At 44.0% G+C, this 21587-nt stretch overlaps 2 protein-coding genes across 2 annotated transcripts in view; one reads left to right on the top strand and one right to left on the bottom strand.

The window, feature by feature from the left end:
- LOC142472598 (uncharacterized) overlaps positions 1–21548 on the top strand; it is a 93151-nt gene extending 71603 nt beyond the window's left edge. Inside the window, exons 14-18 of the mRNA XM_075579673.1 lie at positions 2327–2514; positions 7651–7839; positions 13371–13484; positions 13843–13956; positions 17153–21548. Coding sequence (XP_075435788.1) covers positions 2327–2514; positions 7651–7839; positions 13371–13484; positions 13843–13956; positions 17153–18807 — 2260 coding nt within the window. The 3' untranslated portion in view covers positions 18808–21548. The remainder of the gene's footprint in view (positions 1–2326; positions 2515–7650; positions 7840–13370; positions 13485–13842; positions 13957–17152) is intronic.
- The window catches only part of LOC142472728 (uncharacterized), a 313204-nt gene that overhangs the window by 52770 nt on the left and 238847 nt on the right, over positions 1–21587 (bottom strand). The gene's annotated exons all lie outside the window — the stretch shown is intronic.

Genomic DNA, 21587 nt, shown 5'->3' with positions numbered 1-21587 from the left:
ACTGTTAACACAGAGATCGATCAATTATTCAGAATAAACACAGGCAGTGTGAGGTCCCAGATAACTATCGGAAACCTATAAGGAGATCAGAGAACCTCTGATTATCAAAATTGTGGCAGGGCGATAAAAGGAGAGGGAGGCAAAAATAATCAAATTACAAGCAAAACTAACAACGTTATGCCCTCCATAAACGTAACGGGAGGACCGACACATAAAAAGAACTAAAAGATGTAAGAATAGAATTGAAAGTGACTTCTCAGCCCTAGAGGTAGAAGCACAAAGTTGGTCAGAGGAAGTTTTTTGAAAAAGCAAACAAGCCAGATACCATGCTAGCAAACAGGATTAGGAATAGACAGGCTATTATAATATACAAACAATTCGTTTGAAGACAGGGACGGTGACCTCTAATCCTAAATTTATCGTAGAAGAATATAAGAAGGATTATGAAAATCTCTATAACTGAGAAAAGGTCATACATAACGTAAACACGAGTCAGGCATTGAAGGACTCTCTAGTAATCAGATCTTCCCAGACTGAGCAGGGAAGAGAGAGAAGCTGCAAAAATACTTTAATAACTTGTAGTAATTCTTCCATAGTAAACAGTTGAAACTCTCTAAAGCGCCAGGCCCTGATGCATTTTCCAATCTTTAGTATTAAAAAATTGCTAAGTTGTTAGCAATCATAGCACTGTATTCAAATACGGCTGCAAGAGTAACACATCAGGGCTTCCCATCAAATCTTTTCCAAATTAAGAGTGCCACGAGACAGGGTTGTCCACTTTAACCCTTGTTATTTGCCTTATGCATGGAGCCACTTGCGGCACAGATTTGGAAGAATCTGAATATTTTGGGAATCCACATTAACAATCAAACACACAAAGTGGCTCTTTATGCAGAATACGTTGTGTTGATGCTGTCGAGACCTCTCACCTCAGTGCCAAATTTATTTAATCTCTTAGGGAAATTTTATAGAATATCTGGATTTAAGATCAATCAAACAAAATCCGATGCTTTAAATATCAACCTGCCCCAAAAAATGGAAACACTGATAGCTATCAACTTTAAGTGGCAACCCTCATCCATTAAATATCTAGGAGTACGGGGGTGTTGCCAAGACACCTAACAGGCAGACGTGCAGCTCCATCCCAAAAGTGAAAAAACAGAGGAAATCCAAAGCCTAGCAACCCCTAAAGCATACCTAATAAAATCGGGTGGAAGACCATCTTGAAGGGCTGCGGGTCCCTGCGGCGGAGGAATTCTAATTCAGCCCACGAGCAAGAGCCGGGGCCTACGAGCTGCTTCTAAAAATGCTGCGGTGGATCAAAGATGGTCGCTGGTGCCAAGTGGAACTGATCTGGTCAGAGTCAACGGCAGATAGCTCGGAACGTCAGCCTGTGGAGGAGATGAGAGACTAGGTGAGAAGGAGCCACCTATTTGACCTCTCGCTACGGCACTGCGGTGAGCAGGTAGAAGCCGCGAGGAGACCGTCGGCAAAGAGAGGTGGCTATCTTGCGCAGGAGCTCCAGAGCGGCATCGTTGATGTGCGAGAGCCCTCTTCTCCATACGCACCAATAAATACATAGGTAGTCCGGAGCCTCTGCCGGATGGAGGGGGTCCCGTGGTGATCTCCCAAGTGGATGCACATGGGCCTACACAGCAGAACAAGGCGCAGGCCCACACAAGACATTCCCAATGACCAAAATGGCTGCCGTATGGCCCTGAGCAGCTACAAAAGAGCACTGTATATACCATCCAGACACTGCAGCTAAAAAAGAACAAATCTAGGCTGACTGTCCCCTCACCCTCTCATCTTCAACCCCACACAGATCAATAAAAATTAATACAATTGAGGGTTGCAGCCTGGTGCAGTCCCCCCAAAAGGGAACATGGACCCCCTAAAAAAAAGAGCCCTCTGTATAGAGGTGTATAAACAACGCGTGCTAGGATGGCGGCTTGAGACTCATGCTCCGTAGTGCCCTGGACTTCAATCTATGCTTATGATAGCAAGACTGCTCTGACTAACCCTCAAAACATAAATCATAACACGTACAAGACTCACATACCATGGCTTCGAAAGCCGTTAGAACCACCAAAACAAAAAAGAACCAGAGTGAGTTGTGGGAATACTTTAAAAAACACCGGCTAGCCCCACAACAGGCTGAGGTGGGAAATGCCCCCTTCCAGGATCATTCAGAATCTGAACCGTGTGTGTAGATCGAGACCTTCTCCACGAAGAACGACATACCCTCTTTAACAAAATAGAATCCCTAATGTAAACGTCACTGAAATCTTAAAGACGAGATATCTTCCCTCTGGGAATGCACCAGCTCTCTAGAATCCAAGGTGGAAGCTACAATTACTCGGAAATTCCTCATGGACACAGAGATTAAAGAGGTGAAGTCCCAACTCCTGGACATTAAAGACAAACAGGAGGATGCGGTGAACAGGGACCGCCGTAACAATCTGCGGATTCGGGGGATCCCGGAATCTCAAACGGATATTGAGGGGTTTATGGGCAGGTGGCTAACAGCAGCTCTCCCAAATTTTACTAAAGAGTCCCTTGCCCTCGATGTCACAGAGCCCTAAGATTGAGACCCCAGCCGTGAGATAGACCTAGAGACATGGGACAGAGATTCCACTATTTTAAAACAAGGGAGGCCTTCAGCATGGTGACAAGAAGCTCAAGGGACCTCAGGTTCCAGAATATATCTTTACAGGTCTATGCGGACCTCGTGCCAGCCACCCTTGCTAAAAGAAGGAATCTCCGTGAAGTAACGGCAAAGCTAAGAGATTGCAACATTAAATATATATAGACATTTCCTTTCGGACTCATGGTGGTCAAAAATGGAAGTCCCCAGACACTCAGAAACCCAGATGATGGTGAAGCTTTCCTTAGCCACTTAGGCCTGGGTCATCCTCACTCTAGTCATGCATCAAGACGTGGGAGCCCACTGGCGCTGGAGCCTTTTTGGACTGTGGTTCCTTCGCGGATACCTCCCCAACCAAACTCCCCATCAAAACAGTCGACCTCCATCGTGGCCAAACCTGGAGCTAAACACCAAGCCCAGGTCCGAGAGGGGGGTCCTTCCCCCTTACCTGGGAGCACTCCGAGACTTTTTAGAACGGACCAGCCTAAACAGCCACTGCATGGCAGCGTGGAGGAGGATGGGAACACTCTGAAGCAGCTCCGTGGACTCCGCTACGATTGCGGAGGATTTAGTACTCCAAATCGACATTTCTCCCCCCCCCCCCGCCAGCAGAACCTGCAATGCCTCCCCCTAAAAAAGATAAGCCTCCCCTCAGTGTCCCGTTACCTCTTGAAAATGGCCTCTCCGGTTCCCGAAATCCAAGATGGAGCTCTAACGGGCATGCTCACCACAAACCGGGATCGGACTACGGGGCTGAGGTGGGGATGCATATACACCGACCTTAAACCACAGAGTCAGGTCCGGAGTGCGGATTCCGTGGTCAGACATAGCCGGGTCAGGGTTGAAGAAGGCAGGGTAATCCGTAGGCAAGCCGGGGTCAGGGCTGGAGAAGGCAAGGTTCACGATATCCAAGCTGGGGTTCAGCAACAGGAAGACAGGTGCATAGCGCTTCAGCGTAGACGCTGCCACGTAGGACTGGCCTCTGCATGAGAAGCGGGAGCGACCCATGATGCAGGCATCTGCAAGGGGAGAATACAGACCGGCCAGGAACACCGAAGGTTAGCACTGCGGATACAGCGCTCCAGCACAGGAACCAGGAAGCAGGCCTCTGCAAGGAGGATATGCAGCAAGCTACAGGAACCAGGAAGCAGGCCTCTGCAAGGAGGATATGCAGCAGGCCACAGGAACCAGGAAGCAGGCCTCTGCAAGGACGATATGCAGCAGGCTACAGGAACCAGGAAGCAGGCCTCTGCAAGGAGAATATGCAGCAGGCCACAGGAACCAGGCCTCTGCAAGGAGGATATGCAGCAGACTACAGGAACAAGGTAAGGCTAAAGCAGGAGTGTTTGTGGCACACAGTTACATCCAAGTGAATATTGGTTTATGCTCAGCCATGAGGGAAAGGGAGAGCCCAGCATAAGAAGGGCAGGGAGCCAATCAAAGGACAGTGGTGTGAGGGCATTCCTCCAATGACAGAGCTGCAGTAATTGCAAGCACATGTGATACTGATTGCAGATACAAGGGGGAGTTGTCTAGAAACTGCATAGTTCTGGAAGGAATGGGTTTCAGCCAAACCCAGGAGCGGATTCCTTACAGGAGCCCGCTCATGCACATGTACAACAGGATCAGCCACAACAACAAGGGGGAAACTTTATTGACACAGAACAAAACCAAGAGACAGAAGAACATTCCCAAATCACCTCAAAGGCTTTAAAAGACTTGTTTAAAGAGATGCAGGTTGTCTTTCAAGTGGCTCTTGATAAGGCTTGTGCTCAATTTAAGGCAGATCTGACTTCCCTGACAGAATGAACAGTGCAGCTGGAAAATAAACTCGAAGAATCCCTGCAGAGTCAGGGCTCAATGGAAGGAGAGGTATTCAGACTTAACAACGAAATCCGGAAGCTGAATGACACCGTCGATGATTTGGAAAATCGGGAAAGGAGGCAAAACTTTCGAGTACGAAATATCCCGGAAGCAGTTGATCCGAGGGAGATGCAACCCCATCAGACAAAACTATTTACCCAAATAGTTCCGTCTTTTCTAACAAGTGACCTGTATATGGACTGAGCACACCGAGTCTTAGGTCCAAGATTCACAGATCCTCGGAAATGCAGGGACGTAATAGTCAAACTACACTATTACACCACTAAGGAGAAAATAATGGGAGGCTGCAGGAATCAAGATTGTGTGGACTTTGAAGACTCTAGGATCCAGATTTTCCAAGATCTTTCCTGATCTACAATCTGAAGAAGAGGAAGCCTCCATCCAGTCACAGTGGTCCTCAGAGATAACGAGATCCTCTATAGATGGGCTGTACCATTCCGATTAGTCTTAAACAAAGACGGGAACCAATTTTCGTTAAGATTCCCGGAAGAGGCGGAGAATTTCCTAGTAGCCCTTGATGTACATGGCCAGCAGTCCCCCAAACAATGTCAACATCAAAAAAATATAAAAATTTCGGAAGAATTGCTGGTGCATTCCAGAGAGAGGTGACAATCAGCGTACGCTTTCATTTAAGAACTTTATTAAAAATGGGAATATCATGTGATGTCATCTACTGTGTTAGTGGCACAGAGTGGCATGTACTGAAACCACGCAATGCATGGGTAAGAGGTGGCAAGGACAGATATCCATTTGTCACTCAAATTTAGGATTAAGACGATCGTGATTAGTCTCGTTGCGTCCGTGACGACTGACTAGCTGAATCTATTGATGCAACTCACGTGTGTCTAAACCAGGGGTGTAACACACACACATTCCCAGCTAGCTCAAACTCCTACACCCACCACATCATGAATATATATTTATGTCAAAATGAGTGCTACTGAGATACAACAAAAGACCAGGGTGTGCAAACTTTTCCCCTGCGCCCCCCCCCCCCTTGTCTCCACCATTAAATGACGTTGCGGGTCACGTGACGCCATGGCGACGTGTCATTCGAAGCCGTCGCCGACAAGGTGAGGGAACTAACAGAGGCCTTGTGTGCGATCAACAGCATTTAATTTAAATGCCTTGGGGAAGAGCGCGGGGCCTCTGTAAGCGCTGCGCCACCCTGAAAAAATCTTGCTCCCCCCAGTTTGCACACCCCTGTTCTAAACCATTTGTCACGTACGGCACACTTGTGAGCACATAACTGCCTACGGGACAAGGTTTAATACAAAGTTCACAGGCTGTCCCACTTTCAACTTCGTCAAGGTCCCTCAAATTAACACTATCTCACTGAAATCCATCCCCATATACCAACTAGGGCTTTGTGTGGGGAGCAGGGGGGGGGGGGGGGGCTCTGTGTGGGGGAGCAGGAGGGAGTCTGTGTGGGGGAGCAGGGGGGAGTTCTGTGTGGGGAGAAGGGGGGCTTGTTATTGTCTCAGTTGGAACTTGAAAAATAAATGAAATGATAAAATCAGCGCAATCTGCACTTCCCAGACACAACCAGCAGCCCTGCCTAACCTGCCCCAGCCCTGCCTGTGCTGCCCCAGCCCTGCCTAACCTGCCCCAGTCCTGCCTGTGCTGCCCCAGCTCTGCCTGTGAGAGATTTTCCCTAGCACAGTTTCTGGGAAATGTTTCTAATCTACACAGAATGTGACACTTAATCTGTACTGAACGCTATAAAAACTACAACTCCCATGATCCCTTAGTGTGAGCATGCGCAGTAGGACACAGCTGTGACCTGGATGTAGTCAGTGTTTCCACTTCCTGAGAAATCACATTAGAAAAATAGCAGTGACCCGGATCTGTGACTGCAGCAGAGGAGAGACCAGAGCCCCCCTAACCGCCGGGGGCCCCCCTCCTCACTGCAAGGTACCCTGCAGATATACCTGGGCTGTTATCCTCTATGGTCACTTGGGTGCCAGGCTGTTATATCTGTCACTGCGGCAGGATTGCTATATATTGTGCCTGTGAAGTTATAGGAGAACTGTCTCAAAGGGGCTCCATACACAGGGAGGTCTGACCAACTGATGCATCTCAAAGGCATTTTGTAACCATATGCTTCCCAGAGAAAATGAAGTGTGCATAAAGAAACATATGTAACACTTCTAATGCTACATTAAAATAACTGCCTGCTGGATATATATATCCAGCAGGCAGTTATTTTATATATAGGCAGTTATTTTATATATAGGCAGTTATATATATATACAGTTGTATTTGCATATTTGCTTTCCTGTGGAGGGTTTTTGTCACTTTTTTACTCACCATAACTTAACTCAGTATTATATATATATATAAAAAAAATTAAGTTATGGTGGGTGAAAAAGGCGACAGAAAACCTCCACTGTTAGCATATAGCCAATAAAGAATATCACTTGTGAGCACATTCACATGTCTTGACAGGTCTGCAACCCTGCCTTTCAACCATTATCACCTTGCATACAGTGCTCCCACTGCAGCAAGGGATTCTGGGAAATGACATGCAAATGAGCACACGATGTGTCACCTTTTGCCTGGAATATCCATTCACATGGAACGCATTTAAGCTGATGCATCGCCGTTCACACAGCTTTTAAACACAGCATGGGACTAGAAAAGCAAGTACAGACCACTCACAGACATTTTCTCGTTCATCTATCTAGTTATAAACTATCCTGGATGTAGCACCGTAGCACTACTATCAACCTAAAATTTTAGGTAGAGCAGGGGTTAAAATCCCTTCCCTTTTCTCCCCACAGGTCTCATACATACATACATACATACATACATACATACATACATACATACAGTTGTGTGAAAAAGAAAGTACACCCTCTTTGAATTCTATGGTTTTACATATCAGGACATAATAACAATCATCTGTTACTTAGCAGGTCTTAAAATTGGGTAAATACAACCTCAGATGAACAACAACACATGACATATTACACCGTGTCATGATTTATTTAACAAAAATAAAGCCAAAATGGAGAAACCATGTGTCGCCGACACTATAAGCGCAGCCTTATACTAAATGCTGTATATTTATTCAAGAAAACAGATCGTACTAATGACATTTCTTCTCTTTTATGCAGGTCCATCTAGCATCCACCAAATCTCAATCCAAGAACTGTCCTATCTCAACACCTTCAGAGGAGCACTGCCCACTACCAGCATGAACAGAGGAGCACTGCCCGCTACCAGCATGGACAGAGGAGCACTGCCCACTACCAGCATGGACAGAGGAGCACTGCCCACTACCAGCATGGATCCACACTTGTTAAGTGAGTATTGTATATATTTTGATGACTTTGAATTGTGCAGGGCGGGAATATCTGGTTATTTAGCAGTTATGGGAGTTATAATAAATATGGCAGAAATGGTCAAGTATTTTAATCAATCTGGCAACGAGAGGTAAACATTGGTTACAAATTGTATTAATAATAAAATAATTGTTTTACTGCCTATCGAATCCCTGACAAGGCCATGGGTTTATAGGACTGATGGTAGCTAGAGATAAGGACATCTGGTTTTGTATGTGGGGGGATTTGAGATATGACTGTCCTGACATTATAATAAACGTAAAGCTTTTCAATGTACCCGGAAAGACATTCTTTGGGGGATTCTGCAGAGTATCAGGGGACGTGGCTAAATATGAATATCCTGGACCTGACCGCACTTGGCAAGAACAACAAATATATATTTGTAACCGTTGTAATTACACAAATCAAATTATACCAAATAACAGTGTTTCCTACATATAATCGGATTTGTTTCCCAGGCAAAAATAGAAGTTATATGGTCATATTTCCTACCCAGGCAAGTATATTAAGTAAAGACCATATAGAGTATATCGCTCACTGATGTGTGTAGTTTGAAATTTGTATAATGTAATTGTAGCCTAAGATATCAAGTTACATACAGGGTGCTACCTATGTGCTAATCTGAAATGTATTTTCAAAGAAGGAAAAAGGCTTTATATTGTAAAGACTTCCCCCAGCAAGGCGCACATTAACGGTGCACACCTAGGCTGTTAAAACTTAACATTTATTATGCTTGGGTAAAATAATGGTACACATATATTAAACCTTATATCAAAAATTAAACTGAGTGTATCGTGTTATTTAAAAACTTATTTGATGAGGAGTGCAAATATAAGACTGTTGATAATCCAAATCCATCATTATGTAGTCATAGGGTATTTATTTATAATATAATATAATTGGAAGTCTTTACAATATAAAGCCTTTTTCCTTCTTTGAAAATACAAGTATATTAAGAACACAGATGCATCAATGAAGATGGCGTGTGTCTAAGTCTTATGGAAACAGTTATTAAGTTTTTTTATATATTAATGCAAAAGAACAGGGGTGTTTTTTTTTTGTTATGTCGTAAAACTGACAGAGATTGATGAAAGGGGTGGGGTGAGAAAACGCCCAGAAAGGTGGGCTTATGATGTTCTCACTGAAGGGAATTTAGAATATAAAAACCTGCATTTTAATTATGAAGCAGATGACAACCAAGGAAGTATCTCCCGATAACAAGATACATGAAGTCTCATACTTTTCAACTGAAGACCTTTTGTGAGGAAGAAACCTTATACATGTTTAGTGGTAACATATAGGAATTCTTTGTTTATCCTTTTTTGATTAAATTGTCTGCGTTTATTTTAACTGTATTTTCTTGTAATTAATTGTTTTTGTAATGTAAGCACTGTATTTTTGTCTATTATAGCTAAACTCTACTAAGTAATACTTTGGGCTCTGATTTAACTGTTGCAAGTTTTGTAGAGAGTAATTTACATTTCTGATAGGGCCTCCATGGCAGTCATAACTAATGGGATATAGCATCTTCTCTTAGCTGGGGTAGTGCAATAAAGTTCTGACACCGGTATAAAGGAGGTTTGTCCTCATCCCATGTCCGTTATTTTTGTCCTTCCTAGCTGGGGTAAGGATGTGTTCATCCTTCTGCCACTTTTTCACACCATTTTTGGCATTTTACCTTTTCTTTACATTTAAAGAAGACGGATTACCTTATGGCATTTAGGCGTGCTGCCTGTAATTCTCCTGAGGTTGGCCGCTCTTAAATGGATCCATAAGGGAAGGACCCCCTTATTAGCAGGGTTTTTCACCCTCGAGTATGTGTCCATAGATTGGGGTCAGGTACAGGAATACTCTGCAGGGGGTCTGGGGACGCAGGATTTCCTCTCCCGCAGTTCCGACGGTGGTAGTGCTGGCATCCCAGGGGGCAGGGAGGCTAACGCATGGTACTTCCGGTTTTAACATAGTCTGGGAGGACCGACGAGCCTGTTCGCACGCCATGGCGGACCAAGGACGTCGCTTCCGCTTGTCATAGAAAAATTGAGTTCCACACTTTTCTCTCATGGGTAAAAAGCAATTTGTCTAGAGACTTTTATTGCAACAGCTGTTGCAAGAGTACATTTAATACAAATCAAAACATTGCTGTCTGATTCAATAAAAAGGCACTGATCAATAAACTCTTAAGTAAGCTAAATTATACCAGGAAAAGTGGCGGGTATACATTATTTAGCAATGTCCACCCATATGACTTCATCGAGCATCCTACTGTTTTTATCTCGTTTTTCTTGCAGTTACTTGGTTATAGATTTTACAATATATTTTAGCAGATTAAGCTAAAAAGAAAACTTTATGTGCTAAGCTACCTCATCTTTCTCAAGACCAACAGCTGGTACATCTCTCTCTCTGGCTCTACAAGGGGTTTTATTGATAAGATAAGGGGCCCAGCAAAACAAAGAAATTACAGGGGAAGACAACAGTATAGTTGCGGCCAGTTGTATCTCTAACCTGCCGCGACACGTGCTGTGAACCTCGGACCAAACGTGGAGCGTTCACGGCAAAGGGAATATCGGGGGAATGGCCCATCAGGATTAACATAGCGGGGGTCAATGCTTCTGAATGGAACTCCTACTGTGCTGCAGCAATCTGGAAGAGACACAGGGAGAGCAGACATAATCCGTCACTCTCTCTGTGCACCTCTATTAGGCTGCACTTATAGTGCTGGCTACGGCGTCTGCGACGTCGCGCATGGCGCCGTAGCAAGTACATGCAGTCCGTCGTGGGTGCCCATAGTGGTCAGAGGATTTTTACTTTTTCGGTGATCGCTGAGTGACGTCAGCAGCACGTGAGCGGTTCAGCCAATGAGGGCGAGTGTGTGTGCCTTGGCGCATGTGTGAAGGAGGCGGAGCATCCCCTGACGCGAGTGAGAGACGCGATCGGGAAGGACCGTGCCTGCATACACCAGGAAGCTGAATCCGGAATAGGGGTGAGTGCGCCCAGCTTCACCCTTTGCGATTTAAACAGCTGGGAAAGTGTGAGTGTTCCCTTTCCCCTGTATGTTTGTCTTGCATCAAGTAAATGTTAATGTTCTATTGTGTTGGCATTTATGTTTTCTTCTTTATATGAGGTATCCGAGGAGGCTACAGCCCAGAGGATTCAGTCCCATGGAGCAGCAGTAGATGTGAAATCGTTGTTTATTTTTAATCACTGGGTTATTTACACATTATATTGCACTGTTTATCAATTTGCGCCACGAACACTTGTTTGTTTAGTTCAGTAGGTATTGCGGTTTTGGGGAGCCACAGGTGTTTAGGCAGCATTTGATTGTCACTTCATTAATTTATCAATCTATTTGTAGCGCTTTGTTTCTTTCACAAGACTATAAGGATGTTGGCCAAGTATCGGACCTGGACCAAGGACCGGAGTGTGGAGTACCTACCAGGAACCATGACAAGAAGCAGCTGATCTCCGACATGGTAGCGTACGAGGCGCAGTGCTCAGTGGTTAGAGCTGAGACACAGGCCAGCCCTGAGGTAGTTCTGGGCCTTTCCGGACTACGGTAAACGCCCGCCAACTCTGGTGATGAGTTGGTGGAGGCTCTGGTGGGGCCACTTGCAGCATAAATGGGCATGCTAGCAGACATCTGGCGGGCGCTGGAAGACCTGGGCAGTCGGGCTACCGCTGCTGAACAAGTCGCCATGCTTCGACTGCTCACACATCAATCCGATCGAGGTCCCAAATGCCCTCTGGAAGTCGGAGGAGACAAGCACTTCCAGTTCAAAGTCTTGTCGTTCGGGCTGGTTACAGAACTTCGAACATTTACCAAGGTAATGGTGGTGGTAATCGGAGCAAAGCTTCACCAAAATGGATTTAGTCATGCTGTATCTAGACGAGTGGCTGATCAAACCTCGTTTAGAACACGTTACAATTATATGTCCAGAGATTCCACAGAGAACTAGAAGACCATGGGTGGATCATAAATATGGAAAAGCGCAAGATGGTTCGTGCTCAGATTCAGTTTCTTGGGGTCCTGTTTGATATTCAAAAGGGAATTGTTTCCTTACTCCCAATAAAACTGATCAACATTATTGGAAAGGTGTCTTCTTTCCTAGAGATGAAACATCCTTCTCCGCTACAGTTGATGCACCTTTATAGGCCTTCTAAACTCTGTCATAGACATAGTTCCATGGACCAGATTGCATCTCAGGTGGCTACAGGTCAACTTTATTCAACGTGGCAAGACCAGGTTTCCAACACTGCAAGATAGAATTGCACTGTTGGCATCTACAAGACAAAGTCTTCAGTGGTGGCACAAACCAAAAAAAACTTTACAAAGGAAGGTCTATGATTCAATATTCTACAGTATTGGGGGGGGGAGGCTTCTGCAGAAACAGATCTGCCCAAGGGTGATTGATGGTCATCAAAGGAGAACAAGTTACCAATCAACATCCTGGAAATATGTGCAGTATTCTGCGCAATTCAAAAAATGAGTTCACTCCTAAGGGACTTCCATTTGTCGGACAATGTCACAGCAGTGGCTTATATCCACAGACAAGGGGGCTCACGAAGTGTACAAGCCCTCAGAGAGGTCTCAAAGATCTTGAGATGGGTGGAAAAGGCAATTTCCCCATCTTTCGACAACTTACATTTCAGGAAAACAAAATATAAAGGTAGATTTCTTGAGCAGACACACTGTCCTAGCAGTAGAATGGGAGTTGTCCACAAATATTCATGGACATAGTACAAAGATGTGGTCACCCATCGATAGACTTGATGGCTTCCATAACAAACAAAAATTGCTGAATTCGCCTCCAGGTGGCTAGATCCCAAAGCCACTGTTTAGGACGCCATGTCAATTATTTGGACATTCCATCTTGTATATGTGTTCCCTCCCACTCTGTTACTGCGCATGATTAGGTGTATAGTTTCCTTAATAAACAGAGACCAGAGACTCTGTACGTACATTTAATCATTCCTCTGGTGGTAGCAGGTTAAGTATATGTTCTAACAGAGTCACGGTAAATATTAACTGATTTGAAGTACCTTGCGAAGGAGAAAGGTGAGGCAGTTATTTAGTGGTGTGTGTTAACCCTGGTTGCATATGTCACGTGCTCACAAGTGTTCCCTTCATGTCAGATGGTATATTGGGACAGATTGAGGGGAGATATTTGTTTGAGGGATCATGCATGGAGAAAAGTGAATTGGCTAGATAGCTGTGTGTATTAACCATTGTCCCATATACAGGTCACGTGCTCACAGGTGTGCCATAGGTAACATGAGTCAAACACCCAAACTAATTAATCTTATGTTTTTATAGATCTACCAGCAGGTAAAATGTAATATGTCTTCAACTATATTTGTCCATTTCTGGCAGAAGGGCTAGTAAAACATTTCTTTACGATGGGTATTACATTATACCAATATCAGAGAAGGTGAAATCACAAGAAGAGCCCCAAATCCCAGCTTTACATGATGGGTTTTCCTTTTCTTATTGCCAGGTTTTCCAACGGTTGTACCGGAGAGGTTAGAAATTAAGTCGGAGAAAGAAGAACCAAACGCTGAGGATCATGTGACCTCAATAAGGAGTGAAATAGATTCATTTCCTGTTGGGGGTAAGTAACCTTGTATCCTCACTTGTCTTCTATTCAATTTGTTTAAAAAATGGACTGAAATGTCTACAATATTGAGGAGAATAACATTAAAGCATGGATACAATTATAAGTTTTATTAACAAACAAGCACATCATTTGTCTAAGGTTATATTGAGAATATTATCATTATTGAGGTCTGAACATTGGTAGCACCGTAAACTCCAACATATTTCAACCACTCATGGTTAATAATCAAGTACAATCAGTTACCTATCCTCTCCCCTTAGGAACCAGTATACAGTATTTCTGTATAGTGATATCACAAGAAGAGTTCCCACTCCCAGCTTTACATGATGGATTTTCCTTTTCTTGTTGGCAGGTTTCCCAGTGATTGTACCAGAGAGGTTAGAGATTAAGTCTGAGAAAGAAGAACCAAACACTGAGGATCATCTAACCACAATAAAGAGTGAAATAGTTTCATTTATTGTCGATGGTGAGTACCATAACATCCTTTGGGGTAATCAAAGGTTATCTTGTTACAAGTAGTATGGTCACCTTTAGGGAATATTCAAGGTTAATTGCCTCTCATAGGAAGCCCCTAGGCCTGTTGATAATTCTGGAACAAACCCCATGCAGCAGAGTTACAGGAGCAATATGTCTCACACGAGTGTAAAGGTTGGAAATGCATTTGGAAAAACAGTTTTTCAAGGGCTCCTTCCACTGTTTGACCAGTGTATTCTGCCTGTGCTCGCAGACGCTAAATGCGAAGATAATGCAGAAGCTTCTCTTTGATTCTCTCTTCTCCCCTTTCCCCTCTCTGACCATCACTTCTTCTCATTTACTCTCTCTCAATTCTCCTTTTCTTCACCTCCATTTACCTCAGTTCTGCAGAGACCAGCGTTTCATTAAGCTAACGTCTCATCTCCACTTTGCTGTCCTCCCTCTCCACTCTGCTACTCGACCTCCAAAATCTTGTCATGAACTAGAATGTGCCCAATCTTCCTCTCATGCTCTACATGCTCCACTTCTCTGCCATTCTCACCCTTTTATCCCCAGACCTTGGCAAAACTGCCATACATACATTCTTTGCTCCTGCACTCGCTCCTCTGAGTGCCCCTAGAGGAAATCTCATACTCTCTCTTACACCCTCCACTACAAATGTAATCTATCTGGTTTCAACTGTTCCCACTCCCAGGCTAAACAAAGCTACTTTTCCTCAGTAATGGACACTCACAAGTCTAGCCCACGCTGCCTCCTCTCTGTATTTGACTCTACTCAAACCACCATCTAACTACTTTTCTTCCTCCATTTTACCTCTGGAATTTACTGACCAATTCAATATAGTCTCTCCCTCTCTTGCTCCTTTCCCTCTCTCGCTCTCCTTTCCCGCTCTCTCGCTCGCCTTTCTCGCTCTCCTTTCCCGCTCTCTCGCTCTCCTTTTCCTCTATCGCAGGCAGAGAGAGAAAGAGATGCAGGGAGGGGGAGGGGGAGAGAGGGAGAGGAAGCGACAGACGCAAGCAGAGAGACACGTGTGTCTTTTTTTCAACATCATCCACTATGTAAGACCCAAAATGGAGCAATTGGGCCATGTGTAGATGCCCAGGTATACTTCTCCCACCTACAGTTGGGTCCGGAATTAATTGGACACCGACACAAGTTTCATAATTTTGGCTCTGTACGCCACCACAATGGATTTGAAATGAAACAACCGAGATGCAATTGCAGACTTTCAGCTTTAATTCAAGGGGTTGAACAAAAATATCGTATGAAACGTTTAGGAATTGCAACCATTTTCATACACAGTTCCCTTACAGTATTTCAGGGGCTCAAATGTAATTGGACAAATTAACACAATCATAAATAAAATGTTCCTTTTTAATACTTTTGTCGAGAATCCTTTACAGGCAATGACTGCTTGAAGACTGGAACGCATGGACATCACCAAACGCTGGGTTTCCTCCTTTGTGATGCTTTGCCAGGCCTTTACTGCAGCTGTCTTCAGTTGTTGTTTGTTCGTGGGTCTTTCTGCCTTAAGTTTTGTCTTCAGCAAGTGAAATGCATGCTCGATCGTGTTGAGATGAGGCGATTGATTTGGCCATTGCAGAATATTCAATTTCTTTGCCTTAAACTCCTGGGTTGCTTTCGCAGTATGTTTTGGGTCATTGTCAATCTGTAAAGTGAAGCGCCGTCCAATCAACTTCGCTGAATTTGGCTGAATCTGAGCAGACAATATATCCCTATACACTTCAGAAGTCATCCGGCTGCTTCTGTCTTCTGTCACATCATCAATAAACACTAGTGACCCAGTGCCATTGTAAGCCATGCATGCCCATGCCATCACACTGCCTCCACCGTGTTTTACAGATGATATGGTATGCTTCGGATCATGAGCCGTTCCTAGCCTTCTCCATACTTTTTCTTCCCATCATTCTGGTACAGGTTGATCTTAGTTTCATCTGTCCAAAGAATGCTGTTCCAGAACTGGGCTGGCTTTTTTAGATATTGTTTGGCAAAGTCTAATCTGGCCTTTCTATTCTTGAGGCTTATGAAGGGTTTGCACCTTGTGGTGAACCCTCTGTAGTTGCTCTCGTGAAGTCTTCTCTTTATGGTAGACTTGGATAATGATATGCCTACCTCCTGGAGAGTGTTCTTCACTTGGCTGGATGTTGTGAAGGGGTTTTTCTTTACCATGGAAAGGATCCTACGATCATCCACCACTGTTGTCTTTCGTGGTTGTCCAGGCCTTTTTATGTTGCAGAGCTCACCGGTGCGTTCTTTTTTTTTTTTTTTTTTCTCTCAGAATGTACCAAACTGTTGATTTGGCCACTCCTAATGTTCCTGCTATCTCTCTGATGGATTTTCTTTTTTGCAGCCTAAGGATGCCCTGTTTCACTTGCATTGAGAGCTCCTTTGACCGCATGTTGTGGGTTCACAGCAACAGCTTCAAAATGCGAATGCCACACCTGGAATCAACTCCAGACCTTTTACCTGCTTAATTGATGATGAAATAATGAAGGAATAGCCCACACCTGTCCATGAAACAGCTTTTGAGTCAATTGTCCAATTTACTTTTGGTCCCCTGAAAAAGAGGGGGCTACATATTAAAGAGATGTAATTCCTAAACCCTTTCTCCAATTTGGATGTGAATACCCTCATTAAAGCTGATAGACTGCACTTTAAGCCCATATTCATTATTTAACTGTAACTTGAATTTATTTTGGTACACAGCCGAAATAACAAAACTTGTATCAGTGTCCAATTATTTCCGGACCTAACTGTATCTTTACACTATATATTTCTGTCGGGTTGGCTTGATAGCACTAACTCACTAGTATGATAGACCACTACTCCCTTAACATTGAACTTGTCCATGAGAAGTAAAGTTAATTATGATTTGGAGAATGTAAATGTACACATATATAATCAATACAGGAATGAATACATATATGTCTATCAAAATTAACTGTGTGAACTGCCAGAAACATATTGCAGGTCTTTGGGGAACACTACCAAAGTCATTGGGGGTTTTGGATATCCAAGGGCCACTGTTTTAGAGCTATGGGTATAGAGTAACCAGAACATTTTGTTAATGTAGTAGTGATTAAGTAAATTCTGCAAAGTATTTTTTATTCATTTGCTTTACAGATTGAAAACATTTGAGCTCTGTCTTTTTTGTTCTCTTTTGTTAGAGAACTGCCTGAACGAGGAGCAGAACTGGACCTCTTGCATGTCCAAACGCTGCTTCACTTCCTGCAGCCCTGAGGTGCCAAAAACCAATGATTCCTACCACATATTGGACACATGCAAGGAACCAGTGCCACCGGAGGGTGAATTTACAGGCCTTGTACAGCTCACAGCACAGACTGAAATATACGAGAGTGAGTCAAGAAGGAGTGCTCCGCTTTTCCTTTGTTGTAAGTGTGGGGAAAGCTTCTCGCTGAATATGGATTTGATCACACACCTTTGTGTCGACACTAGCAAGAAACCTTTTACCTGTACAGACTGTGGAAAACATTTTTCACGGAAGGGGAAACTCCTATCGCACCAGAGGATTCACACAGGGGAGAAACCTTACACATGTTCGGTGTGTGAGAAACAATTCATTGTTCAGGGCAACCTTTCCAGGCACCAGATGATTCACACAGGGGTGAAACCTTTCAGATGTAGTGAGTGTGAGAAAAGCTTTTCACGGAAGGACCATCTCCTCTTACACCAGAAGATTCACACTGGGGAGAAACCTTACACATGTACAGAGTGCGGAATAAGGTTTTCACAGCAGAGCAGTCTTCTCTCACACCAAAAGATTCACACTGGGGAGAAACCTTACACATGTACAGTGTGTGAGAAACAATTCAATGAAAAGAAAAGCCTTCTCAAACACCAGCGGATTCATACAGGGGAGAAACCTTACACATGCACAGAGTGTAAGAAACAATTCAATGAAAAGCAAAGCCTTCTCAAACACCAGCGGATTCATACAGGGGAGAAACCTTTCACATGTACAGAGTGTAAGAAACAATTCAGTGTAAAGCAAAGCCTTGTCAAACACCAGAGGGTTCATACAGGGGAGAAACCTTACACATGTCTGGTGTGTGAGAAACAATTCAGTGATCATAGCCACCTCTCCAGCCACCAGAGGATTCACACAGGGGTGAAACATTTCAGATGTACTGAGTGTGAGAAACAATTTGGTGACAAGGGAAGCCTCCTCAAACACCAGAGGATTCATACAGGGGAGAAACCTTACACATGTAAAGAGTGTGGGAAAAGCTTTTCACAGAAGTACCATCTCCTCACACACCAGAGGATTCACAGAGGGGAGAAACAGTACACATGTTTGGTGTGTGAGAAACAGTTCATTGATAAGAGCCACCTCTCCAGTCACCAGAGGATTCACACAGGGGTGAAACATTTCAAATGTAGCGAGTGTGCGAAAAGCTTTTTACGGAAGGAGTCTCTCCTCACACACCAGATGATTCATACAGGGGAGAAACCTTACACATGTTCTGTGTGTGAGAAACAATTCATTGATCAGAGCCACCTCTCCAGGCACCAGAGGATTCACACAGGGGTGAAACATTTCAGATGTAGTGAGTGTGGGGAAAGCTTTTCACGGAAGGACCATCTCCTCACACACCAGATGAGTCATACAGGGGAGGAACCTTACACATGTTCGGTGTGTGAGAAACAATTCATTGATCAGAGCCGCCTCTCCAGGCACCAGAGGATTCACACAGGGGTGAAACCTTTCACATGTAGTGAGTGTGGGAAAAGCTTTTCACGGAAGGACCATCTCCACACACACCAGAGGATTCATACAGGGGATAAACATTTGCTATTTTAGAGTAGGGTTTGTCAATATACTGGTAGCATAGCAATACCACAGTAATAAAAAAAAGGCAGGTAACATGATACTGTCATGATAATTGTCACAGAAGACCTTGCCTGACATGGACCAGTCAGTGCTATGGTATAAGGGATCTCCCCGAACATCCAGGGTGACTGCTGTCGGGAAGTGAAATCATCTCCGAAGCAATCACTGCCATCTTGCTTCTTGGCAATCCGTGCCCTCACAGGAAGTAAGCCTCGCTTTGGACCTCATTGCCAGCAACTGCCTCTGGCCTTTAAGTAGCAGGCATTTGCTAAACAACCTGGCTCGTGTAACGTTGCTGACTGCAGGACAGGATATGGACCAGCAGGGCAGAGGTAGGGAGTAATACAAAGACCTTCAACAGGAGGGAAACAAGGGGACTACAGAACACCTATGGGCCCTCAATCCTGGATGGGAACTATGCTGGAAAGGTGGACATTTTCTATCCCAGACCACACATCTCAGCACTAAACTACTGCTGCCATGCCGCTGCTACTATTTATATTTGCTCTGACCTCGCTTCTTTTCAAAATACACATTTCTTTCTACCAGCCCCATGTCTCCAACTCTATTCATATATCTCCATCTTCTTTACCCCTCAATAAAAAACACACACACAAATCCTCTATTCACACCCTCTATCTACTCCTTCCTGCTGCTGGGGATCTTCCCTAAGCCTGAAGCCAGACATACACACCTGATCTCACCTACGCCTCCCTGCCACCTCTTCCCCTTTAAATGGTGTTAGCCTTTTCATTTAACACTGACTAACCTTAAAACTTGCCCCACAAATCAAGCATCCCAATAGCCTGCACTCATGGCTATTGTCCCACAGTCACTTATACCACCCATTGTGGCCAAGCACACCCATCTACAGCACTTATTCCCTCACCTGCTTTCTGTAAGTTTCCCCTCAAACCTCTTAGATTGTAAGCTCTTCGGGTCAGGGATTTCCTTTCCCATTGTCTGATTTTTGCTGCACTTATTGTATTTTTACAATTCGATGTACTGTATTCTTTGTGAAGCGCTGAGTACACTTTTGGCGCTATATAAATAAAGATATACAATACCTTGGCCTGGGATGCAGGGGTAGTTAGGTCTAGTTCCGAGGTCAAAGCAGACATGGGGTAGTTAGGTCCAGTTCCAAGGTCGTGATAGGCGGCAGGCAAAACAAAGGCAAAGCAGAGCTCAGACGGAACAAGGTACAACTATTATGCACAAGCAAAGTTGTATAGCAACTGCCTGCTACTTAAAGGCCAGAGGCGATTGCTTGCAATGAGGTCCACTTGCACTCCTTCTGACACTTATATATACATATAGATAATGTGGTAATGTTTGTGGTTTCTCAGAGCTTGTTTGGTATCTGTGTGTTTATTATCATATATAAGAACTGATACAATGTTAACATTTTAGCTTCTCTGGCGGCCATGGTCAGAGTTTATTGGTAACAGTATAGTATGAAAAGGTTTGAGAGGAAATATCTGCCAAATTGGGAATAATGCCTACAACTGGGACTATTAAATATGGGTTTGACATGTTTTTAGATTTTGTTTTAATCTCATTTTACTTATTTTGTGATTGTATGTACGTATGTTTTTATCATTTAAAATGTCAATTGTTTTGTAGTGTATTATACTGTGTTGAATGTTTACTGTTCTGAAAATCTGGAATACAAATAAAGAATTAAAAAAATAATCCACATGATCGCCTGTTAGAGATGCGCAGAGAGTGACTGATTCTGTCTACTCTCACTGCACATCTCTTCCAGACTGGTGCAGCCCGGTAGCCTTTAACTCGGGAAGCAGGGACTGAAATGAATGCGGTTCAGCTCAGGGACCCCCTGCTTCAATAATGTTATTAAAAAAAAAAAAAAAATCTGCGCGTTTCATTTATAAAATGTTAAAAATACATAACATATTGTTTGACAAGTCTTATATATTTTTAACATGCTATAAATGAAATGTATTTTTAAACAAAGGGAGCATCGAAGGATGAGTGGTGGATGAATGAGGGTGATGAATGCAGTGAAGGGCAGACATTGAAAGCATTTGTAAATGAAGGATGGGGGAAGAAATGGTGTCCCAGGCAGGGTTGCCACCTTCTACTGAAGGCCAACCCAGAGAAAATGTAAAAAAAAATTCCCTCGCTTGCGGCGGCGCCTCCCGAGATCCTGCTGCAACTCCCCCTCCGACCGCAGTGAACATGGCTGCGTGGCATCAAATGACGCCATGTTGTCATGGCTGCGTGACACTAGCGTCATGTCACGTAGCGTCCCGTTGTCATGGCAATTCTACTTTGTAGAATATGGACTGTATTACCAATACAATATTTCTAGAAGATGGGCTCCCTGAGCCTGTAACCCCTTGGGACCAATTATATGCCTCTCCTAGGGACTTGCCAGGAGTTTCCCTCGCTCCTCCCTGCAAGGTCACCTAATACGTTTTTTTTTTTACAATTATCCAGGTCCCCCAGAGATGTTCCCCACTACAGACTTAGAAGCGGTCCCAAAATGCTCAACCATATTGAGTCACAATTATGTAAAGCATTAAGAATTGTCGATTCACCATTCTGCTCTCCCCCCCCAATATCCCCTTTTCTTTAAAGTATTCAACCCATGAGCCCCCTCCCCCGCTCTCCCAATACTGATCCTCCAATGTTTTTTTTCTGTATATCTATGCTTGGAAAATCAATAAAAATGAACTTGCTCCCTCGAATTCTGTATCTATCTTAAACGCTGCCAGTGCCGGTAGTGC

Source organism: Ascaphus truei, chromosome 22 (genome assembly GCF_040206685.1).
Source record: "Ascaphus truei isolate aAscTru1 chromosome 22, aAscTru1.hap1, whole genome shotgun sequence".
Classification (NCBI taxonomy): Eukaryota; Metazoa; Chordata; class Amphibia; order Anura; family Ascaphidae; genus Ascaphus; species Ascaphus truei.
This window is presented reverse-complemented; position numbering and strand designations above follow the sequence as displayed.